Source organism: Vidua macroura, chromosome Z (assembly GCF_024509145.1).
Source record: "Vidua macroura isolate BioBank_ID:100142 chromosome Z, ASM2450914v1, whole genome shotgun sequence".
Classification (NCBI taxonomy): domain Eukaryota; kingdom Metazoa; phylum Chordata; class Aves; order Passeriformes; family Viduidae; genus Vidua; species Vidua macroura.
In genome coordinates this window covers 23,472,376-23,498,324 of record NC_071611.1, presented here as the reverse complement: position 1 = coordinate 23,498,324, position 25,949 = coordinate 23,472,376, and the positions used below count along the sequence as shown (strand labels likewise).

Genomic DNA, 25,949 nt, shown 5'->3' with positions numbered 1-25,949 from the left:
AACCTCTCTGAGCAACCTGTTCCACTGGACAAAAAACCTCTTCCTCATGTTCTGGTGGAACTTCTATGCATCAGTTTCTGCCCTTTTCCTCTTGTCCTGTTGCTTGGCACCAAGAAGAGCCTGGATCCATCCTCCTGGCACCCTCCCTTTGGAGGCATTGATGAGGTCCTTACTCAAGTCATTTCAAGGCTGAGCAGGCCCAGTTTCCCCAACCTTTCCCCGCTGAAGAGATGCTCCAATTCCTTGATCAACTTTGTAGCTCCAGTTAGTGGTAGAGCAAAACAGAGAGGGCAAAAAAATCCCCTTCTCAATTTTCAGGTTACTGAGGGCAATAATCTAATGTTTAGAACCAGGCACAGACATATGGGAGCAATGAAATTAAGTCATAGCTAGAGAAGGTGCTGATAAACTGAATACCAACAGCCATGTGAGAATGTGTGCTTACATGAATCTGATGGTTTGATTGTGTGCTTTAACATCAGGCCATATAGGTGCTCCCTCGAGAACCAGAGTATTCTACCTCAGTCTATGTTTTCAAGTCTGAGTCAAGCATTGGGTAATCTGGTTGTGATGTGTGCTGAGCACTGCAGATCCCAGTGGAGTGCAGGACTAGTGGTGGACCATGATGACCTCTGTCAGTAAATGCAGTAGTTTAGGAGTCTGATTTCAAGTATGTAAAACATGGGAACTTAAACCAGTTTACTTAACCACTAGCAACCAACCACTGCTAGTTGTATTGTACTTCATGTTGAGGAAGCTGTTATCTTAGGAGAAACAATGCCTAAGTATCCACTGTTACTAATGGAATCACATCTTGTCAAGCTAAGCAACAGGAAAGACTGACTCCTACAGCTGGAGATTTAATCAATCTGGTTCTCTGCTTGCATCAGTCTATCAGCACAGCAGGGTGGGTATTCTATGAATGCCTTATGAAGGAAGTTTTGGATGTTTTCCTAATGGAGAAAATAAAATATTGGCTTAATTTTTCTAAATCAAAATAAGGTACAGGAAAAATCAATAGGATACGAATTTGCTACCATGTGGAAGTGAATTCACTCCTCCCCACTTACCAAAAAAAAACAAAAACAAAACAAAACAAACAAACAAACAAAAAACCAAACCCCACCCCCCAAAAAAAAAAAAAAAACAAAAAAAACAAAAAAAAACAAAAAAAAAAACAAAAAAAAAAAACAAAAAAAAAAAACAAAAAAAAAACAACAAAAAAAAAAAAAAAACCAGAAAAGGCCCCCCCCCCCACCCCCCAAAAAAAAGCTCAAAATCCCTTGGCTATATTAGGGCTTAAAAGTGTGTGGTTAGAAGACTTGAGTGAAACCAAAATGTGGTCCATTGGAAGGGTCAGCTGTTCCTTCAGGACCTTCTCTGAAAAAAGTCAGAGACATTACTTTCATTCTATTCTTTTTAGTTCCTAGGGAGGATAGCCTCCATCAGAGGGTAAGAATGAGACTTAAGTCGTCCTCCTGGTTGGTCTGGGTTTTTTAAGGAAACCAGGAGGGAAGGGGATTAAAACAAATATACTTGCCCAAATACACTATGTCCAGAACAGATGCTTTTGTTTCTGTGGTAACCATGACATCATACATGCAAATTTTAACAACACTTAAAACATTTTTGTGCAAGTTATCAGGAAAGATTGAACACCCTGATTACATGTTCAGAAGTTTCCATTAGCTCTTAAATCTTGAGACTTCAGTCTCTGAGAACAATCTTCTATTGTGCACAACAGAATGAGTACTATGACAAGTTGTTTTAGAAATTATTTAATATACAAATGCATACACTGCTTCTTAGAACAACCATGGTACAAAATCTTACCAAATCTCACTTGACTGCATGGATGTAAATAATTATTTTAAGTTCATTTACACTAGGAAGTCAATTTTTCCAGTAATGCTTCTATTCCTTTTACATTTTTATTCCGCTTAAGCTTTGGAATGAGCTTTTTTAATCCTTTTTTAACTGTGCTTGCCACCTCTTCATCAGTGCTTCGGAGAAGGCTGCAAGGAAAGGAAAAAAATGAAGGATATCAAAGGTCAGCACGCAGGTTATAGAAAAAGAAGTTGTCCATGACAGGAAACAGTAACAATGTAAGAAGAATACAGTTCAAGACAGATGCTATCACCTTCTACTATAAAAAAGATGCAAAACATTCCATAAAATATGAAACACCAAATCAGAAGACAGCCAACAGAGGATAAATCAGTCTGCAAGAAACTGCTGACCCCTATTCAATGCACATTCAAATACTGAGTCAGACCAAGTTGTTCTGGGTTTCACCCAGGCTGGGCTTCAAACCTGCCAGGCTGGGGACAGCCACAACTCCCTGGGCCCCAGCCCCACTGCTGCACCATCCTCATGGGAAAAAGGTTTTTCTTTATCTCCAGCATAAGCCTCTTGTATTTAACTTTGTGCCACTACCTCTTGCTCTCTACTCATCCATTGCTGTGAAGGGATCAGCTCTCCATCCATCCCGTTGGTGCCAGGGATGTCTCAGGAGCCCACAAGCTGCCCCTTTTCCCAGCTGAAACAGACTTGGCCCCACAGCCTCTCCTTCCAAGCCAAGACACCCAGCCCATGACTATGCCAGGCACCTTCCATTGAATTCACTCCAGTTTTTGGTGTCTTTCTTGTAATGCGGGTCCTAAAACTGGATGCAGTGAAGTACATCTAATATACATCAAGCACCTTCACTATTGTACTTTCATGATGCAGTTAGTGAAGAACAATGAAACCTTACCAGTTCTGTTCTCCTTTTAGATACTACTTTTGGAAACCAAATCAGATTTCCCAGATAAATTCTCTTCCTCAGAAACAAAGAAATTCATCATAAGCTGTAAAATACTATCAGCTTAGTAGTGACTGTCCTTTTCCCTTTCTTCAGTTAACAGTGAAATGTTCTTGGATGAAGTACAAGATCTGCTGAGTTAATGACATACCTATTTTGCTACTTCAAAATTATGAATGAACACTGGCTAGAAAAGTGCCTTCTACAGCCAGTTTGTGCAAACCAGATCAGAACTGCAAGTTTGATGTACAAATAAACTAAGACTAGAAAAAAATTGTAACGCGCATGTGCTGGTATGAAGCAGGCTGCATGATAATACAAGTCCTTACAATCCCTAGGATTCTTCCAAGTGGTTCCCAAATTTACATTGACCTAAAAGCTTGTTTCTTACCTACTTTTTAAGCAAAGATCAGATGTGGCAAACTGAACTGAGTAAGACATAAAGGAATTAACGTAGCTTAAGATCAGATTTAAATTTTGTCTCCTTTAGGGTACCAAATCCTGTGCTGGGTGGCAACACTGTAGGCAGGAAAACACTGGATGTCCATCTGACAACACCACAACTTTCAGCTACTTAATTCCCTAATTTATTTCTATGACTATGACTTTGCAACAACCTTTAGTAGCAAATTGTGTTACACTTTTAGCTGTAATGGCTAAAGAGGCCTCCTTTAAAACTGAATTCAGCTGAGGGTGATATTTTCTCATCTCTTCTATGATTCATGTGCCCCTGATAAAAGCAAGAAAATCCAGAATCCTGGAAAAGGAGGTACTGAACACATTGGTAATTAACATGGAGAGGTATGTATGTTTCACTCACCAAAAGAGACAAGGACCATATAAATTAGCAAACCACTCTGGACTGCACTTTACTTATCTCTAAAAATGAATGCCAGCTTCTGACAGCTATACATGTGACATTGCTTTCAAAAACATAGTAACCACAGGTACTTCTAGACAACATTCTTAATACAGAACACCCACATGTTTAACACAGCCAAAAGACCAACATAGTGACAGAGTGGGGTATTTTTAAATTACTATTCTGTAAGTTCTTACAAGGTCTAGAAATCTGGCACCTATGTATTTTGTGGATGCAAAACCTAACTTCCACAGATTACAGAAATAAACGAAGTCAGTAACACATTTGGTGAAGTACAATCTTATCCATGTTCTACCCGGATGCTACACATCATGTACAAATTCAAAAATATATAGAAAAGTCATATATAGGAATTTAAATAGGCAAGCATCTATGACATTCATAAATAATGAATGTGACTTAATACACATGTGAGCATGCAGAGTCCTCTCATTACCTTTGGGCTCCTCAAGACAGTACTAAGTCAGAACCAGGCCCCAGATATTTTTATTACAATCAAAACCAAGTAGGGCAAGGAAAGGAGAAGGTCCAGAGGGTACCAGGTTATTGAGAAGCCAAGCATATGCACTGCCTATAACTGAGGAATAAGCTTAAAGGACTAAATAGCCAAAAATCTTCAAATGGACTTACTGAGTAATTCCGAGTTTCAGATCTGCACATATGTGACAGATGTCCATCTGAGGATGGACATGCTGCTGGCCAAAACTGGGCCAATGAGCGATGTTGGTAACACCTCTGTGATGATATATTTAAGAAGAAATTCAAAACGAAGTAGACACACAGTTTTTTTTTTTTCTACCCAGAGAAGAGAAGGAGGTGAGAACATGTGGGGGAAACAACATGGCAGCACCAAGGTCAGTGCAAAAGGAGGAGAGGAGGTGCTCTAGGTGCTGGAGCCCAGATTCCTCTGCAGGCCGTGGTGCAGACCATGTTGAAGCAGCTGTGCCCCTGCAGCCCATGGGGATCCATGGGGGATGCAGAGATCCACCCACAGCCCATGGAGGAGGTGCCCATGCTGGAGCAGGTGGATGCCTGGAGGGGGCTCTGGTCCAGTGGGAGACTCTATAGAAAGAGGGGGCCCTGCTTCCAGGCTCAAGCAGCCTGTCCTTGGAGGACTGCACCCCATTGCAGAGTGACCCATGCTGCAGCAGTTTTGGGAGGTGCTTGTGCGAGTGGACCCAAGCCAGGGAAGTTCACGGAGAGCTGTCTCCTGTGGGAGGGACCCCACAGCCTTACAGGGGAAGGACTCCTCTCCCTGAGCAGCAGAAAAAAGCCTCAGGTGATGAACTGACCAAACCTCATGCCCTGTCTCCTTGTGCTGTCTCTGGGAAGGATGGAAAAAAGTGAGGGTTTTTTTTTAAGGGCTTATTTTACTTCTCATTATCCTCCACTGATTCTGTTAGTAATAAATTCACCTTTAAGTTAAACCAGTTTTGCACTTGCAGTGTTTTCACCCAGCCCTTATCTTAACTCATGAACCCTTGGATATTTTTTTTTTCTCTCCTCTGCCCAGCTGTGGCGGGAGAGGGTGAGCGAGTGGCTTTCATGGATGTCTGGCATTTGGCCAGTGTCAAACCATGACAAGAAGTATCTGCGTTTTTTAAATGAAAAGGTTTTTAAAAACTCAGCCTTTACTTTATGTTAAAAAATCCCCTGCTGTTACTTTACACCAGACTAAATGAATCACTGCTGTACAATTCAGGTAGTCACTTGACTTCAGTGCATGCAGTTAAACAAAAATGCGGTTAATTGCTATGTGATAGTGAGGTAAGCAAGTGTGACATGAAATGGAAAAAAGAATGCATCTGTGCATTCAAGATAGCACACGCTGAACGTCATTTTGTTGGTAGAAATTTCAACTGATGTTCTCTCAGCTGTTCAAGAAATTAACAATGTAATCTAATCAGAAGTAGTCACGTGCCACACTTACCAACAAAGAATAATGGCGCCTCGATTTACTTCTGCCCAGGTCTTCAGATTCTCAATACCAACATGTTCCACCAGTGTTCTTCCAAAGCAAACTGAAAAATGGGGGAAAGAAGCAGGAGAAGAAAAAAATGAAAAAAATGAGACAATATCTTTCTACAAAGAAACCTGTTCAAAGTTTTCTGTAGTTTTGATTTAATCAAATAGTTTTTAGTCCCCCAAGTATTCACAAAGTTTTCCCCCTCAAAATAATTGACTGTACAATGCAATGCAGACCTTTATAGATATTAGACTACTTCCAAGTACTGCATGGAATTTGTTAAGACAACAGCAGCTCTGCATGACAGTGTATTATTATAAAGTATAAAAGGCTATTAGTATCTTAGAGAAGGCATCCAGTCCAAAGAGAGAACTCGCAAGCATCACAAATCATTCTGCTTGAACAGATAATGGCATCCCATATATTAAATACATAAACACCTCCGTTGAAAAATGCTACATTTTAAGCATCTGACTCTACAATTGAAGGAAAATAATTTGAACAGAAGTTACTTAAAATTTCAGAGCTAATCCTTAATTGATGCAAAAACGTTGTCTTTTTCAGATGTACTGATGCTCCAGGGCTCTATTTCTTCAGTGGCTTTGAAAGCCTAAGTTGACTTTAGACTCATTACATTAACCTAAGCTGACTTCAAGGCCCCAGCTGAATTTAAAGAACTGAATTGCATGGAAACTGTTCTTATAATTTGGCATGCTGAGCAAACTTACCAGTAAACAATGCAAAAAACCCCACCCAACCCAAACAAACACCAGCCTCCAAACACTGAAGCTACTTTTCACTGTCACTTTACATCCTAATTCCACCTGAAGATAGGTCAGACTTTATGCAACCTGCTCACCATGTGATAACAATTTGTTTGGCGTTTAATGACAATTTAATAAACTCAGAGCAATGATTCTGAATGGTACTTTTTGGAGGAAACCAAAGGGGATACATGTGATTAAATTGGAAATTGTATAATTTTTATAGAAATAAATCCAGATTACTATCATATTTCAGATAAGCAAGTCTTTGGAAGACACTCACAAAACTTTTCCTTTGGACATTTTCAATTATCTGCTTGAGAAGTGGGAAAACAGCCTACTTTTAGAAACATTTAATAAAACACAACTAACATTTTTAAAGGAAATACTGGCTACCTGAAAGTAGCAAGAGGAAAATAAATAGTTTAACAAGATCTGATCATTCTACATAGATAAAAACATACAGAGAAGTTCCCTCAGATTACACTTTGCCAACCACGTGCTTTCATTTTTTGAGCTTTTTGTATGAGAAAAAATAATCACTATTAGGATAGAGTAATACACATTGAAGATTTTACAGTTATGTAATAATGTAAGTTTAAAAGCTAAATTAAGATGAGAACATCTGTGCCCAATATCTGCCTTATGGAACATAAACTAGCAAAGATGTCCTATTTTTGTGCACAAATTATTTTAGTAACAGTTACAAAGCATTAACCCACCAGCCTAATGAACACAGTAAAGATTAGAGCCAGGCTTACAAGCACTAATGAAACAGAGGCTCCTGTAAGAAAGACCTTACTGTTTCTATTATTATCCTTAAACTACTATGTAATTTAGCAAAGCTATCAACACATTTTAAGTATAGAAATGAACTCCGCCCCAAATACACATTAAAGCACTGATAAAAAAACCCCAACCACTGCTTGCATTGCAAAAAAAAGGCAAACATATCCTTGGCATTCTGTTTGTATAGCAGCTCACAACAGCAAAAAAGATAGAAACAATAACATTAAATTTTCCATATACTAGTATACTCAAAGAAATAACTGTAACTATTTTATATGACCTCAGATAGCAAACTATTCTGAGGTCAATCTGAGCAAATAAAGCTGTATTTCCAACATACCTTCTTTTCCACTCTCTCTCATTTTTTCATCTTGCTCTATTAACCATTTCAAAACTAGATGGCCTGCCGGATGTTCTGCAATGTGAAGCTTTAAGGGGAATAGACAAACCAAAACAAAACAAAATTATTTAGTGATGTTGGTTCAAAATTCAGTTACATGTCTGGCCATAAACATTTCTGCTTGATTTATTCACTCTGCCATCACACTGATTCACTGAGTCATGACCTATGCTAATATCAACAAGTTTGATGTAAGTTTCTGGTTACTCATTTAAATTGACCATTTTAACTCTTACCATCTTCCCTGCAACATTTAACTTTCAATAATATAAATTATATCAATGAACATTTCATCCACCCTTCCAAGAACTTCATTCTTAATAAACAGAACCTCCTAGTCTAACTGTCTCTGCCTGAAGTTCCAGAACTTTCACAATTCCACACTTGAAAATCAGCTACAGTATAGTTCACAGAAAGTCAAAGAAAGCATGTGTAGGTCACATTAGAGTTTCATAAAATGTGTATCAAAGAATGAGAAACACAGAGCTAAAACAGCACAACTATGGAAAGCTGAAGATATTTATCTTAAATACAACATACATTGTGGTTTTTTGTTTTCTAGTCTATGGACACATATCTGACTGACTTTAACAAAGTAGGAGAGGGGCACTCTTTGAAGAGAAGGTCATACTGTGAAGACAAACAGCTCTTAATCTAAGATCTTTCCTTGCATGGAGATATGCACACCTGAAAAGTAAGAGATCCCATCCCTCTCAGCGTAAACAGTCCAATGCCCTATAAAACTTTGCTAAGTGCTTGACTGCACAGTGATAACGAGAGACAGTGTAACATGATTGTCAGCAACCTTCCCACTAAGTGTTTAAAGCAGTTCTGAATATTGAAGATCATGAAGCACCTTGCCCTACAATTCATATGAAATGCTGGCTCAAGCCACCATCTCTCCAGATGCACTAATAATAAACTATGAAATCAAGAAGTCAGAAAACAGCATCACATCTAATGTACAAGTGCTCTCAGGGCAGTACACTGATGACTTACATAAAGGAAAACAAGATTAGATTTCGTTTTAGTAATGCAGAAGATCTGCAAGGTCTCAGCACCTTGTCTTCTGTACATTACCTGTCCATCACGGCCCCCTGGAACCAGCTCTTCAGCTGCTAACTTAGCAATTGCATCTAGTGTAGGCTGGATGTCACCAAGAGCTGTTCTTAAAATATCAGCAACCAAGACAAAAGTAGCTTTGTCTATCACTACTTCTTGGGTGTGTTCTTGCACGTACTCTAGCAAAGGCAAGGAAATGGCTTCCAGGAGCTCATGGCGACGGAGTTCAGTATTTTTCTTACTGATGAAAGAGACAGCACATTACTGCAAGAAGATTTGCACTGTATGCACATCAAGTAACAAGAAATTTCAGAATGTATGTGCTATTTGAGACATTTCAATTACTGCTAGATTCAAATACAGGCATTATTGTTCCCTCTGTTTCATGTACAATTAAACGCATGTTGGACACAGAATTTAAGAATGCATGGAATGAAAAAGTGTTTAAAGCTGAGTGTCTCACAACCTCAGTGTTTTTTCTTGTAAGCAACATTTACTATATATTTTCATTTTGTTATCTCAACTATCGAGATACATTTTTTACACAGTTTACTAGTCATCTAGAATTGCTCCTTCATCAAAAGCTGGTAAGCATCAATGTCGATACCAGAGACTGAAATAAAATGAACAGTTTCCATTTTTATTGCTAGATTTTGAGATACACTTTTATGCTACCCAAAGCACCAGTAATGCATGTTACAAATTTTCTTCTACACTGAATTTGATACATGAGCTTACACACAAAATATATCACAATATTTGCCCTTCACAGAAGGGGCAAATATGTATTATTTATATATATTTACATTACTTAGATTTATTATGAAGAAAAAAATGAAATTAAATCATTGCATGACTTCTTCTGGACTCTTAAGAAAAACCATGTAACCTTCACATCTGAGTTACCTATAGGCATTTCCATCTCCCTGTTGCAGAAGTGTGATGATTTCTGGAACAAAATGTGCAGGATCTCTAGGACTTAGCAAGTACAACAAGACCTTCTTTCCATGTTTGTTGTTTATTATATCAGGCAAAGAAGCTTTTATTTCCTGTGGGAGTAAACAAACCACAAAAAAATATTAATGAAATAACAGTTCTTGGTCACTATCGGTATTAGATCTGTGAAAAAGTACCAGGAAAAACTCTAAATGACAGAGATACGCTATTTCTTGTTGGTAATGTCTCCACCTTTTTGGAGTCCTCATGAAAAAGAGGGATTTTGTGCTGAAATCTGCCTGAATCCTTACACATGCCAAGTGCTCAATGTACAGCTCCAATTACATACGGAAGTTCAAAGCACCACACATGGGCATTAGTCCAGGATTAAGATTCTGTGGACCTGAAAGATGATGATAAGAAAAAGCTTTCCTCCAGAGGATTTATAGAGCTCAAAACCCTCCTTTACCTACAAATTCTCTGCCATACAGCCAACCCACATAAATGAATTTTGCAAGACTACAAAAAAAATTTAAAACCAACAAAAATGCCCCCAAAACAAAAAAAACCCTTGCTTTTCTCCCTCTAAAGTTCTATTAGATTTTTTACCTTCCTAAAGCTATATTTTTTTATAGAGAGAATGATAATCTCTATAAGGTATTTTTGAAGTCCAACTGCTCTTTGAAATAATTTTAAGGATTGGTTTCCTCTACAGAATATGCTTCAGTGCTTGATTTTAAGATGCCTCTACCTCATCATCTGCTACTAGTTTTCATTTACTATCTGAAGAGCTGCTTTTGATCTTAAGATTTTTTTTTTCGTCTTCCTGCCATCCTTTCCCCATTCTTGACCACACATAAGCCCTGATGGGCCAATTGTCTATGTGCGAAGGCCCCGTCTTGCTCTCCATTTTCATTCCAGATTGATGTGGTAGGATGACCAAACAGTAAACATTCCATTACCTTTGATAACGGATTAATTCTTGATCTCAGATGATTCAGTAATTAAATGACATCTTGGAAGCTCAGCTGAAGACATAGTATCTGAACTAATAAACTCTCCAGAAAGCAGAGCGCATGTTACACAGTACAGGAACAGGTCAAATATCTCATACTAAGCTCAGACATGTCACAACTTAATTCCTTAGACCTTTCCCAGAAGTTGTTACATTCCAGACCTGGCTCTGAGAAACAAACCCAGCTGCAATCACAGCTGAAATCCTTGAGGAACAAAAGCCACATGAAGATGCTTTCATCTCTCCAGACTCATTAGAGAGGCAGAGTCTAAGGGCCAAATCCCTATGATAGGGTACAAAATCCCAATTGCACTCTATACTAAGTTGCACAAGGGAAATTGTTCCTACTTTGCAAAACAAGCCTCATCAGAACCACTTTCTCCTCATATTCATTCTCCATGTACAGAGGATTTCCCTCATCTTTACCTCCCTGCCACTTCCCCTAAACCCATTAGCTCTTACAGCTATAGCACATAATTCACATCAATGTGAATTTCTCTGCTGAGAGGATGCAAATAGTTTCACTTGTAAAATTAATAAGATACCATCATCATTCTGAAGTTTTCCACAAATTTAATCTCTAGAAATACTAGTAGAACACAAACTTCTATGATAAAAGGCACTGACTTTAAAGAATCTCCAGTCACCCCTTATCCAGAATAAATGTGTACTAAAAAGGAAAATTTCAGAAAGTACTGAACCTAGCTTAAAAATTAATTCAAATAAATAATTAAAATTATGTCTGAAAGTGCTAAGATCTGCTAGGAAAAGAAAACGAATCATGATACATAAACATAATGAAACAGAAAAGACGGGAAGTATTTAAATAGTCTAAAAAAGCAGATGGATTCTTACTTTCATCCTCCTATACATTGACAAACTTTCATTCCTGCTTTCATCCTCCTATACACTGACAAACACATTGACACTATTTAATATACTATTTTAGGAGAAATTCAATTACTTACTGATATAATTAACTGCTTCACAAGTTTAGTGTCATCAATGCAATCAAATGCTGCCAGCAAGACCAGATGAGAAAATTCACCCTGCAAAGACGAGACATCAGAAACCACACGCAGTCATTTTTAATGAATATACAAACTGACTTAGAATCAGGATTTCTGAGGGTTTGTCTCAAACATAACACAACATGAAGCACAAGCAAATTCTGACTACTGTCGTAAAATGAGAGAAGTCCAACATTTAGGTTTCCCTCCAAAAGCAAGGCTTGTTAAGAGAAGTATGTTGTTAAAACAAAGGTAAATCTTCCATTTCAAGTGGATATACTGCTTTATCACATTCAAGCTATTAATCTAATCCTGTATTATCTGTATTATCAACATTTGAAATCATGTTTTCCCTACAGCAACATTTCATACAGACTTTATTTCTATTGTTGATTTGCTTAGAAGTGAACTAAGTCACATACAATGTTTTTGGAGATCATATCTCTGCAATGAGCCATACAGTCTTTACTGCATTGCTGGAGATCAAGTCTCCAGTACACTCAAAAGGGCACAAATGAATTCACCTGTATGTCAGTGAGGTTTGACATCAACATGAAGCCAGATCTTCTGTGCTCCAATGTTGTGTCAGCTATTATTTACCCACTGTCTCATATTTCCGTATAATATATCATTTTTAAAATTACACAACTCATTTATTCTAGTGGAAAATTAGGGAGAGAAACATTACCTAGACCAGTGGCCCACAAAGTGGGTTGCACAAGAAAATCCATTGTGGTGCAGAAAGAAAATATTTTTGGCACCATTAATAAAAAATAAGAATAGCCTCTGGTTATTTTTATCTCATCCTTTCAAATTTTCTATTTCTATTATAATGTACACTATTACAGTAGTAAAGGCATGTAATTTATACAAATATATATATTGGGGATGCATGCCCAGGATGCGATCAAAATGCTTGAAGGCCACTGATTGAGACCACAGTAACTATTACCAAATAAAAAAGCCCACAGCAACCAGGAAGGGAAGTTTAAAAAGCTCTTCTTTACAGCTACAGTTTGCCCAACTCCATGAAATCTGGTTTCAAACATTACTCTGCTGGTGTTGCAGTCTCCAAACACATATGTTATTCATTAAAAAATAAAACAGATTTTCCATTGCATGCCAGTGTATTTTGAAGCTTCCTGACATGAAAAAAATATCGAGCATCTTCTAAGAAACACACATGTTCAGAGAGCTTTTTCAATGACATCTCCAGCATATCTTGATTTTTCTTCCTCCTCTTTATATAGGCTGTTTTACTCCCAACCAAGGAGAATTAAGCAATGAGCCACATGAAGATGCAATACAAAACTGGCATCAACAAAATAAAAAGTAGAAAGAAAACTGAGGAATAATAATGAACTCAGCCATAACGAAGCATAGTACTACATGTAGTGCTCACAATGAAGCTTCTTGGTGTGTCTCTAAATATTCCATTCAGTTCAATTATGTTATATTATCTAATATATCACTGCTATTTTAAGACTGGTTTTATTAAGATCTCAAAGTTGTTCCCAGTACCAAAGAACATTCAAGCTAGCCTCTATCAAATCACTAGTTTCCGAGACTATGAAATAAATGGTAAATGAACACTCACCGTTGCTATTTTTTCAATATATGTCTTCATAGTTTTCACAATGACTTTCCTGTCCTATCCAAAAGGAAAGAGGAAACCCAAATGAGCCTAGAATACCAGTGATTCTGAGTAATTAAACTGCTATTTACACCTTTCAAAAAGATAATCTTCAGTTTTCTTTCTAAGGCAAAGGCATCTACCAAAGACTCACACATATTCTGTTAATTTACACCCAGAACCAGTATGGAAAGTTAAACCTGAATTGTGACTTGATTCCAGAGAGATCCTGTGGTATATTTACAAGTCCAGATCACCAATGGGACATGTCAAAAAAACTTGCAAAAAACCACAGCAAACAAAAATCTCAAACCATCACATATGTTCACTCATATTTTGTCCATTAATTAAAGAAGAATGCATTTCATCTCTGCATTTGTAAAGAAACTTATTCAACAGAACTTAAATCTCTAGCTTAGTTTAAACCCCTATTACTAGCAAAAATATTTTGTCACAAAGTTCCCTCCCTGTATTTTTGGCTTTTGGAATCACTGCTCAGTCTTCTTTAGATCCATTTCTATGCCTAGATCCTAGGAACTTAATTTTTTCTGCATTCTTTAACAAGTAGACTGTTTTAATAAGGAATCCTTTTTATTTTTTAATACAGAAAAACACAGAAGGTATTACAGTATTTCCAAGATGTGATGACATTTATTACACCAAAAGTGTAATGATGATGAAACTAAACCACACTTCCGATAACATTTTGCAAGTCTTAGTATTCCAAAGCCAAACATGGTTTCACATTATGACTTCTTTACTGTCCTCTCCCTATAGTCAATTTCACTTATATTAAGAAATCCATGTGACAAATGTCAATAACCTTACAGTGGAAAAATCACTCCATGTGTCACTGCCAAAACCTCTGCTAAAAATAAAAGGAGATGCTTCAGCTATAAAACTTCTATGAAAGCATTTGAGTCACAAAAAACAATGTTTAAGTTTGCCAAGAAATAAAAAGGGGCCAGTTTTTAACCTTGCTCTCTAATTATTAATTGCTTGAAAATGTGCCCAAGCAGAAGGACCCATATGGGCAGTCAGAGAGAACTAAGTAGAGGGAAACCAAACATTACCTTGGGAGTGCCATGCCATAAACAGTGCATTGCTACTCGGGCTCCATCGTGAGTGTGTGCCAGGTAGATGACAGCCTCTCTGATAGCTTCTATCATTTCCTGGGGAAAAAAAGGTGATAAAGCAAAAAGATGAAAGAAAAGGCTTGAGGAACTGAAGGCAGGTGGGCAAGAGAAAATTATTTTGTCTGCCCACATGATACTGCTCTACTCTCTATCACTGGCTCTACAGAACTACTTTCATTTCCCTGACCTATGAAAAACTGCCTCAAGAGAAGTCCAAAAGACTGTAAATGACACAAGCTTTCTCTCTTTAAAATTACACTGTTCATCATAATCATGCCATGAAATCTCTGTATTGAAGAATGTCAGCTGTCTTATTGCAAAAAATTCAAGAAAGGGTGCTCAGAACTCAGACAGAAATGAGAGAAAAAGACAACCATTAACTTAGGAAGAAATCCGGGCAGCTGATGCATATTCATACATACAGAGTATTAGCCAGAAAACAAGAACTAAAGTCATTGAAGTAACAGGTTACATTATAAATCAGATATTACAAGACATAGCCAAAAGTTTTGTCTTCATATCAAAGGAATTAAGTTTTCTGAAGCTATCTGACAATACCAACAGCCAAAGAAAAAAAATCAAATCAAATCAAATGACACCCTCTTGGGTTACTAGATACTACTCCTGCTACTATCTAATAGATTTCCTTGGAATGCAGCTCCCATCTATGCATCTTTCTATCCCTAGTTCTTCTTGCTTTCTAGCCAAAGGCTCTAAGCATTTTACCAATTATTTACAAATTGCTCAGTCACAACACAATTGGTGTCACTACCTGTAAGCACAGGTAGGAACAGATCTGCAGAAGGGGTTTCCAAACTCCAAAGCACATGTCCATATACTAGCACATTTGCACAGAAAGCCAAGCAAAGAGATACAATCTTATTCCCCTGATTCATGCAAGCCTGTGAATCCAAAAGCATTCTCAGTCACAGCATTACATAAAACCATGCACAGGAAATCTTCTAGGTTCTGAAGTTTTGGACTCAGAATAGGCCCCAAATAGTCCACTTCCCTACCCTTAGCTTTGGGTTTATTAACAGTAACAAAGAAGTATTCAGGAGTCCAGTCTGGCAGAGAGAAGCAAGAGACAGCAAGTTTAGAAGGCTCTGCCTGTAAGTGAGATGGTTCTGAACTGCAGAACCATGGTGAGGTTGATGGACACACCTTGAAGACAGGTAAAGTCAAACAGGGTAACAGTTTAAACCATGTCACATTACACAGACGGATTTAGGCCAAAATACAAGAATGTCTGACATAATCTTAAACCTGCAATTTAATAAGGATATAGCAAACAAAGTTTTGGTTGCTGACAGAAGGGCCAATCTCATTCTATTTTGGTCAAGATATTTTTGGACAATCACTGCAAGTTGTTAAGAAACTACACACTGGAAAGCTAAACTACTGGAAGCAATGATGCACACTTTAATTATATTCTCCAGCTACTGAGAAGGGTCATTTAGCAGGAAGAGAGGAAACATCAAAGTCATCTCACTTTATTTTACAAATTCAAATATCACAAACACTTGTGAAAGTTCACTCTGACTATAAATCGCCACACATTACTCTCATCTATCTAGAATCACCAGATGTGTAGAACTCTCTTAATGAAAGATGTATTTTTGTCTAGTTAACTTAAACATTTTCACAAGATGATAAAAACCAGAAAGGCAAAAGAAGACAAAAAGCAAAATAAAGATACTTACAGATCTTTGTTTCGGAAGAGCGTAAGTGAAAAAGTCCAAAAATACTTTATGTACCAGTGAGTGCTTTATCACCGCCTCTCTGTATTTGGATAGATGAGAATAAGCAACAAGTTCCCCACAAACAATCACTTAAAATCATGTTAGGAATACCTCATTCATATTTTAAAAAGTTAGGCAGTGTGATGAGCAAAAAACACACGGTCATTTTGGATTCAGATGTTTAACATTTACAGTAAGTGGAAGATTCTAACAAAACTTACAAATTATAGAATGTATTTTCTTCACTGGAGAAGCATATCTAATAATGTGTTATGGAAATATATGACAGTGCAACATTTCTACCAATTGTCTGACTGGGACAGAGGACTCTTTAATTCATAGAAGGAGAGTTCAAAATTAAAGGAAGATATTCATTATGACACCTGAGACAAAACCATAGACAATTCAGCACAGCAACATTACAGCTTAAAAGAGTATCAGTATCACTGTCATCTGAACTTAAAAATATACCAGTGCCATTGTTTGTATGTCAGAAACAAACTGATTTGTGCTAGATTGTCACACATTCAGCTGATTTTTGTCCTTACTTTTGTGCCATTGGTGTAAGAATCTGCTTCATTTCATCCAAGATGGCCTCTCTCTTTTCAGGTTGAGCTTCTAGCACTTTGTCCAGTGTTGGGACAGCTGGTGTCTGAAATGAATGCACAATCAGAGGTTTACTCGTACCAGTAAGAAGAATCAGAGTTCATAGAATATTATAATGTTTAGACCTTTTTCAATCACATGTCAGGAATGTCAAAAACAAAATAAATTTTCTGCAAAACTAACCATTTTTACATTTTTAAAATAAAAAGCTACCTTTTCTGAGTATGCCAGAAGCTGTAAACTTCAGTTTGTACAAATTAAATATTCCTCATTAGCAAACAAAACCCACTTCTATAGCCTGAGCTGCTTTTTGCCAGTTATATCAGCTCTTCATGCCAGATACAAGGCACAATACATAAAACTGGCATTGCGTTAAGGTGCTCCTAAGCTAAGCAGAAATCCTGCTTTAGACACACATCAGAGGGTAACACAAGAAGTTAATGAACTGAGAAGCTAACAAAGGCCCAGGAAATTCCAGTTCAGGAACAGCACAGAGGGGGAATATATACCATATATCTTACACACAGAAGTACTTCCTGGTATCTTAACAGAAGAATTACACTGGTAACTCTCTTAAAATAATCTGCTATTAGAAGAAAACTCAGACTGGGTAGACAATTAGAAGAAATATTTTTTAAACCATTCCTGCTATTTTTTAAAGACTATGTTGCAATTTTTTATAAACCTACATTGTGCTGCGTCTTTTGCACCACAATGTATGGCTACTTAAAGCAGTTATGCCAAAAATACCAGAATTATGGAAGCTAACAGTGCACTTCATTTCATGGGCTGTTCGACTCTCAGTACAAATTACAGCCCATAATCACAACAAACATACCTCTCTACTACTCAGTGCTGCAAAATGCCTAACTAAAACTTACAATAACTTATAATAACTTGCAGTGTTAAGAAAATACAGGTTCAGAAATGAGCTGTTAATTTTAACAGAAATCTTGGTTATAAGTGAACAGGTGAAGAAGTATTAGAGTGGAGTTAGTAATTGTGAAAACAGTTCTGTACTTTGTATCAAAATTCCTAACCCTAATGGATACCAACTTTATGAGTCAGCAAAAATTAAAAACAGAATTCAAAAGAATGGAGGTTCTAGTTTTTAAGAAGGTTCCAACTGCCTGGTGAGGACCTACCATAGACCTAGATTTCAGTGGAGTTTGGACTCAAGCCCTACAGTCTCCATGGGAAAAGAAAACAAAGAGAAAAATTAAGCCTAATGGAACACTGTATGTGGATATCAACTCACTCTGCCCACACTCAGTTTTCATAAGACATAAGGTAGTTCTGACACAAGAGTCATCTACAGTATTAAAGAAGAATTACACGTAAGTCTTACCTCAGCAAGGATGGTATCAGCCTAGACACTATGAGAACTGAAACTATGTAAGAACAAACTGTCCTTGATGAGCAGAGCAAGCTCATACATGAACAGAGAGTATCTTACATAGTCCAAACTAAAACAACTCACTACAATTTAATCTAAACTAGAATTGTGCAAATAATAATGACACTTAAACATGCTAAACTAGACTACCTTTGGATACCTGACAGAAAGAAATGTAATCAAAATAGCAGGTAAGACAGGTAAGGCACTACTAACACAACACCTTATGGGCTAAACTATCTTAAACTATAAAGTATTGAAATACCACCTTGTAAACCTGGAAAGTGTTCCCATATAGTTCTTCTGTCAGCATATTCCTCTGCCCCAGAATGGCTTTGTCATTATATGCATATTCCACCACAGCAGATGCTTCAGAATGACGGAGCATTTTTTTCACGTGGCCTTTAAAACTTTTTATTATTTCTGCAACTTGTGCTTTTGTCCTGTTTTAAATGGAAATACAAACAACAAGAGTTAAAATTTCTAGAGATAAGCTTACCTATTGATAGTTTTATTTTTAGAAACAGATACAGGTAGTAAGTTTTATCATAGAAACCATGAAATTTATGAATCTGAATCAGCCTTATGGCACTCGGGAAAATATGTAAAGAAAGCCAGGAATGTGGAGAAATTGTAAGGCATTTCGATGGAAAGGAAACAGTGAATAAATTCTAGAGAAAACCAAATGCCATCCTGAAATGCTTAGCAAAGAAAATTTTCAAAAGACGGTGTTTTATATACAGCAAAGATCAACTCTAATAAATCTAACCATTTTTTTGGTCATGTTTTCCTTGACAGGTACAGCATTAGCTTTACTTCTTGCAAAAAGAAAAACACCATTAGCACCCCCCTGCCTTTACTCCATAATATTACAAAGGTGTTTCCAGAGATATTTTTTTATTCATGATCAATCCACTGTAGATCAAGAAGCAGCATTCACACTGGAAATGAAACAACATTGATGAGCAAATTCACTTGATACTCACCCATACATAAGAAACTTCTTCACAATATTTCTGGAATATTTTGACTTGCTCAACTCTACTAGGCTATCTAGAAGAAGGGAGAAACATTCAGCTGGTTTATTTTTCACTACATTAACTCCATGAAATGATAAGTCATTATTTAAATAAGTATGAAAAGTTCACTAGAAATGATGCATCAGTTCAGAAAAAAAGGTAAAAATGTTTAAGAGAAAACAACATGGCTTGTTAAAATGCATCCTAACCACAATACAGAAGCATATAAGTAAAATGAAAATACCTTTCAATTCTTCAAATGTCTCTTGCCTTTGCTTCTCACTACCATATTGAATAAAGCACTGGATCACCCGGGTTGAATCGTGTGCAAACGCCAGCTAAAGGACAGAGATATTTTGTTACTCTAGGCCATTCAAAAGGCAGTATGCACCGTAATTGTTTTAATGTATGTGCTCTCTGGTATAGTTTCATACCACATGTAATGCCAATTATAAAATTAGAAAAGCAGTTACCTGCTTATAACAAACCCAAGACTTATGGATTTTTACCCCTTCACAAGTACTCTATCAAAGAAAATACAGACAACGGTTGCTGACAATTAAGGCCATGCATTAAGGTTTTTCATCCTGAAATAAAACCATTAAATGGTATCTCCATTTTGTTCCTCTTCTTTATAATTTCAGAGTAAGTATGATGAAACAGTTGCACTTCAGCATGGAATACAAAAAGTCTCAACATGCTCTTCATTGCGAATTTATAAATTTCAGGAATGAAGTAGAAAGACTGTTTAGTATGATTAAACATGAGGACACTAACTTCACTAGAAAATTGCAAGGCAATAGCTGTGTTCCTCTGAGTTCCTGAACACCTGCTAACATCAAATTTCATGGAACTAAAGCTACTTGGCAGCCTTTTACAATAGCCAGCTGACAGACAAAGCATCCCAGGACTACTGTTCTGAAATACAGGTGCCAAAAGCAGTCTTTCAACCCTGTTTTTATTCTTTTTACTCACAGTTTCACCGTTCTTTAAAGAAGAATTTGTGAATTTGTGTACTGTACCGTTAGTTTTTTCTTACATTTTTAATTTTCCCATGAAGAAGCTTCTGTAGTTCATTCATCAGCTTTTCTCGTTTCTCCTTATCACATTTCTTCCTACAAGTAAAAGAAATCTAGTAAAACAATTCTAATTGAGGAAGCAGCTTCTTTGTAGTATGATTCACTTGTATCTATAAATTAAGAAGCAAGACAGTATAAATCAAACCAGGCTGGCTTCTGCCAATCCAAATGTATACTGTCATTCATTAACCCTGTACAGAGATGTGATTAAGCTGTTCCTGTTCATGGAAATCAAACCAGAATTCCACACTTTATGCTTTTTTTGAGTAAAAATATTTTTTGAAATATAAACTCAAATTTGCAATCAGCTGCTCACAGGTCCAAAAATCTGTAAGTCTGCAAAGCACAAACACTTAGAATAAGCAAAACTAACTTTTCTTGCTGACATGGGGCACCAGTTCTAGAATTACAACCTCAGACAGAGACAACGAACCTTTACTTAAAACTCATGCAGTAATCCCACTGCAGGATCAGGGTGAATCAGTGCATACTCTGTATTTCAGGGCTCAAAAAAATTCGATTTCTTAAGCAATTACTCACAAATTTATAAATTTTAGCCTAAAATACAAGTTCAATCCAGACATTCCTAGGACCACAGATTACCATACTCTGTTTGATCTACCTAAAAAATTGCATGCAATGTTACTGTTCACCCAAAGACATTCAGTTTTGAAATACAGTTTTATACAATTACAAGATGAGAAAGAGTGTATTCTGGCAATTTATGACTAAAAGACAATAGAGTGGAAGAAAAAAAGTCATTACCTTCTCATGCTTTCCCATATTTGTTTAGATTTTGCAATTATGTCATAATAACTTTTATCATTAATTTGTCTGGTTAGCTTTAACTCTTTCTTTTCCTTTTTGAAGTCAGTCCATTTTGGCTTCTTAGAATCTGACCCTTAGGACAAAAAATAAATATATTTTCTACAATAAGTAGAGCAGCAATAAGTAAAAGAGTAGTAATACATAAAAGAGCAGCAATAGAATTCTTTAGAATTCTGAACTGTGGCAGTTCTATGACTTGATTTGCTAACAATTCAGGACCTTTGCCCGTAGTTACGCAGCTAGCTAACATGAGACCATAAATCTTGTATAAGTATGCTAAGCTAGTAATCACCACTTCTACACTACTGGGAGAAAAAGGCAAACAATTAATTTTCCTCAGAACTGTCACAGGATGCATCACAAATCCCTTAATAGCTTGAAAATTGACTGAAGATGTACTTAGCAGCTATGGCTGCCCCAATAATTCTCCTGTTTTAGTTTACTCCTAATTCACGCATATCTTTGCCCTCTCCCAAAAGGAGAATCCTAACTCAAAGATACATATTTGAAAACTCTATAAAAGAAAAAAAGTTAACCCCTTTTCACATGCCTAATCTTTTTACTCAATCAAATTCCTTAAGCATGCTATTTTACTATACAACCCTTGTACATGCCACACAATGAACTGGGGCAAAATAATGTTATAAAAGAGCCCCAAATCATGCATTAAAGACACCACCTAAAATTTTTATAGCTTAAAGCACTGTTCATTGGTATTTAGCAGCATGTATTTAACTGTTTTAACAATTCAAAACCCCATGCTTTCTTTTTTACAAAGCATATTATTGATTTTTATATCAATCTCTGGAACCAACAGTGACAAGAAAAATTTGTAATGCTTTGAGAGCAGTGCAATATACAGAGGCTTTCATTTACTCTTATGAACAGTATTTAAAGGTTTGCTGTGAGTTTCCTATTTTTTTAAAACAGCCCAATAAAAACATTCTATTGTTATTAGATTTTCAGATATCTAGTGCATATTCCATATGAAGCCATTCCGCAAACATGCAAGAACAGTAATAATAAAATACTTGACATAATCTGCTGTCTTTCAAACAAATTTCTGCAGAACTTCAGAACCCCTCATTTAAGATTCTACTTCTCATTTTACAACACTGATTAACTGCTCCAGTAGAGCTTTACTTTATAGGAGAGGATGGGACAAGATGAAGATCTCAAGCAGAAGAAATTAATTTGAAAAATAAATCCATTTAAACATGATAGAACCAGACAACTACTTAGGCTTTCTGTATAAACACCAGAAAGAAAAAAAGCTGTAAAACGTAAAAGCAGTGTTAACACCTTTTATTTTTCTCTTTTAGGATGTGACCAGATAGTCTGGACCACATAAAGGAAATAATGTAAAGGATAAACAACTTGGTTTAATGAATTTCTGTTCCAAGCTTATAGCAAGTACTTTTAGAACAGTCCAAAACACACAATGAAAAGCTCTGCGTTTGCAAATCATGTGTAATAATTGCCAGTTTCTAGCTGACCACTTAATGCTGCCATTAAAATAAAGAGAGCTTTAGGACAATATGACAATTTTAAAATTTGCTACTATGTCTTTACTTTTGACTTCCAAGAAAACTCCAAACTGTTGATTTTCATGACTTGACTAAGCCTCAAGCTTAGTCAAGTGAAGTAATTTTTCCCACAGCAAAGATTAAACAAGAAGTAAATGTGGAGTTATTCAGCCATTTGGAAAGGCAGACAGAAATAGGAAGATCTAGATGAACAATGTGTTTCCCAAAAACTGGTTTCCCTTGACAATCAGGCTTAAAAATCTGCTCACCTCCCTCTTCACCATTCTGGAGTTTTCTCTTCTTTGCAAACTTTTCTTGTTGCTGTTTATTCTTGAATTGTTTGACAGTAGCTTTTCCAGGTCTTAACTGTCCTTTAACAAATTTCTTGGAAATGGATTTAGGCTTTCCTTCCTCATCTCCTTTGTTAAAGACTTTCTTTGGTGGACCTGAATCTATTAGCCAACACAAAAGAAATTAAAATGCTATCATATAGCTACTGTTGCTTCAAAATATATATTAAAAAAAAAACTGTAACAAGAATTAACAATTCTGTATTTAACAAAAATTCTTATGTGCTTCTCAGAGCTGGTGTTTTCACTGCACCCCCTGGCTGTGTACATTTTCTCTAGGGAAGTTTGCCCAAGCATTATCTTCTGGGCAGCGGTGTAACAGCTCAGGCATAAAAAGGATTATTGCATATTAACCATCCTCGACATCAATGTCATCAATCCCCAAATCCCCAAACTTTTCATAATCAGAGCTGTTTTAACATCATCTGTTCTGAGGCAGCAGTGAAAGGCGTCTTCTCAATCCTAGCCCACAGCAGGTTCCCATCTAGCTTCACCTGTCGGATAATTCTGTCTTAATGTAGGAATGCCAAGTCTAGAATCAAAAGGCTATCAACTTCAAATTTTAACTGAGAATATTTCAGGTGAATCAAACAGAGATGAAGGGCTTGCAATGTAACCTGTTTAAAGCATTTCAGCAAATTAGTGGCTCACACAGTCAGTACAATTTCGAATACAAGACGACCCTTCGCCTTCTTACCATCACCTTTATTAAATCTCTTTTTCCCGTGCGGTGCTTTTCCACGAGGTCCTTTTCCACTCTTGCCCACGAACTTCTTTTTACCCTTGTTATCCATCGCGGCAACACTGCAAACGGAGCAAAAGACAACATTACCGGACGGCCGCGGCTCCACCGTGAGGGAAAGACAACCTGCGCCTCCTGGTTAACACCCATGGCGAAATCAAACCCTCCCAGTGGGCGGTGGGGTACCAGAGGCCGCGCACAGGCAGGCAGGTCCCCGCTGTCCCGGACGCCCAGCCCCGGCCCGCCGGCGGCTCCCGGGCCCGCCGCTCTCACCGCACACGTGCGGCCCGGCCGCGCCTGCCGGCTGCGTGCGCCGGGCGCCGCTCCCCATTGGCCGCCGCGCTGCTGCCGCGCGACAGTGCCGCACTGCCGTGCCGTACAGCGGGCGGGGGCGCCCGCGTGCCGCCAGCTGCGCGGCGCCTCCCGGCTGTGGGGCGGGGACGCGCCGGGGACGGCACGGCCACCCGACTGCGGCCCTGCGGGGCGGGACCTGCCGGGCAACAAGCCTCCGTCAGCCAGCAGTGTGCCCTGGGGGCCTGTGGATCCTGGGGAGCATTAGGAACAGTATTCCCAGCAGGTCCAAGGAGGTGATCCTTTCAGTCTGCTCAGCCCTGGTTAGGCCTCACCTGGAGTGCTGTGTCCAGTTCTGGGCTCCTCAGGACAAGAGAGACATGGAGCTCCTGGAGCAGGTCCGACAGAGAGCAAGAGAGGTGACTGAGGGACTGGAGCATCTCTTAGGAGGAAAGGCTGAGAGAGAGAATTCTGTTCACAGAGTCACATAATGTGCTGAGTTGAAAGGGACCCAAAAGGATCATCAAGTCCAACTCCTGGTGCTGCACAGATACCCCCCAGAATCACACCATATATCTGAGAGCATTGTCCAAATGCCTCCTTAAATGCCTCCATCAAGCTTGGTACTGTCACCACTTCCCTGTGGACCCTTCCATTGCCCAGCCACCCTCTGGATGAAGATTCTTTTTCTATTATCCAACCTAGACCTCCCCTAACACAACTTAAGGCCGTTCCCTCAGATCCTGTCACTGGTCACCACATGTTCCTCCTCTCAAGAGGTACTTACTAGCATAGGATTTTTTTTTTTTTTTCTGTTGGGATTTTGTGTGATTTTATTTTAGAGGAAGTGCCATGTTCAGTTCTGTGCTATTTCCCGAACTTGGGTGTATTTCATGCTTTGTGGTAATACCTCCTTTATTAATGCTTTTAATAAAGTTTTGATTAATGTACATTTGAGGATCTCTGTAGTGTTAGCTATATCACCTCAGCATAGAGAACTACCCATAACTCTGAAAACAAGTCTCTGCTTCCCCTTGCACCACTGAAGAAATGCCAAAGATTGGGATTTCTTCACAGATACTCACAAATGTTTACTGTAGAAAAAAATTAAAAATAGCAATTCAGAGTAAAAGCTTAACACTGACTTTTGTTCAGTGGCCATTAAACATAAGATTTACTATCTTACATTCCATTGGGCAATGCTTTGTTGGCAGTAGTTTGGAATCGTGATCCGTTGGATATCTGATTACAGACTAACCAGTTACATGAGGAACATCTAAAACCTGTAAAAACATACTGAAGTCTCAGCAAAATTAGGCTGAAGTCTCCATTTAGTGTTGTGAGATGACATGCCTGAGAAATGGCTAATCTGGGGAGGGGCCACTGTAAGAAAGATATTTTTATACTTCCCACTCCCTTTTCTTTGTTTTCTTGACTTTACATTTTTTCTTCTGTAAACATGTGCATCTGAGTGTCACTAAAGTCAGTGTGGGTTCAACCTGGTGAGCTGAACCTGAACAGTTAACTGGTATTCAATACCCTCTTGGGTGCTTTATTAGCAATAAAGTAATTTTTCTGCCTTACTCCACTGTTGAACTGTTGTTCTCTATCCTGCTGACTCTCCAGCTACACCATGACAGTGCATCTTTCCCCAGTTTCAGTTCCCATTTGATCAATGCACATTTGTAAACATGTGTGTTTTCTAATTACAAAACGTAGAAACATGTTATCTCACACGCCAGGACTTAAGGAAGAATAAAATGCATGCAGTCTGGAGACTTATTCTTCCAACCTCTAAATGCCTTTTTCCCCCTCTCTCTTTTTTCAGTTGTTTTTTTTTTTTTTTTTTTTTTTAATCTTAAAAAAAAAGAAGCAAGCACAACATGTAGAAATTTAGTTAAGCAAATTAACACCAACATAGTTGTTTCACTGCAATTAGATCCAGATGCATCAAAGTTGCTTTTTGATATCAC

General features: G+C 37.7%; 1 protein-coding gene across 4 annotated transcripts; it reads right to left on the bottom strand.

The window, feature by feature from the left end:
• Positions 1 to 1,762: 1,762 nt before the first annotated feature.
• Positions 1,763 to 23,987, bottom strand: PUM3 (pumilio RNA binding family member 3). 4 transcript variants are annotated; one of them, XM_054004168.1, is made up of 18 exons: positions 23,959 to 23,987; positions 23,641 to 23,747; positions 22,863 to 23,045; positions 21,005 to 21,140; positions 20,200 to 20,275; positions 19,405 to 19,498; positions 19,128 to 19,194; positions 18,410 to 18,584; positions 16,688 to 16,791; positions 16,101 to 16,179; positions 14,335 to 14,433; positions 13,226 to 13,279; positions 11,587 to 11,667; positions 9,574 to 9,716; positions 8,686 to 8,908; positions 7,546 to 7,633; positions 5,617 to 5,707; positions 1,763 to 2,015 (listed from the first exon to the last, which is right to left on the bottom strand). In XM_054004168.1, exons 2-18 carry the CDS (start codon positions 23,735 to 23,737, stop codon positions 1,886 to 1,888), a joined length of 1,920 nt encoding a protein of 639 aa, XP_053860143.1. In that variant the 5' UTR covers positions 23,738 to 23,747; positions 23,959 to 23,987; the 3' UTR covers positions 1,763 to 1,885. The 4 variants fall into 4 exon arrangements, with proteins under 4 accessions (XP_053860143.1, XP_053860142.1, XP_053860141.1 ...); XM_054004167.1 differs by lacking the exon at positions 23,959 to 23,987 and adding an exon at positions 23,886 to 23,945; XM_054004166.1 differs by lacking the exon at positions 23,959 to 23,987 and adding an exon at positions 23,872 to 23,940.
• Between the last annotated feature and the right edge of the window lie 1,962 nt (positions 23,988 to 25,949).

Bases quoted from the DNA above. Each gene is read 5' to 3' on its own strand.
- PUM3 (XM_054004168.1), bottom strand. From the start codon at position 23,737: ATGGATAACAAGGGTAAAAAGAAGTTCGTGGGCAAGAGTGGAAAAGGA. The intron at 19,499-20,199 runs GTAAGAAAAAAC...TCTGTCCTTTAG, and splicing joins TTCATGGGAAAATTAAAAAT to CTGGCGTTTGCACACGATTC. The intron at 19,195-19,404 runs GTATTTTCATTT...CCCTTCTTCTAG, and splicing joins GACATTTGAAGAATTGAAAG to ATAGCCTAGTAGAGTTGAGC.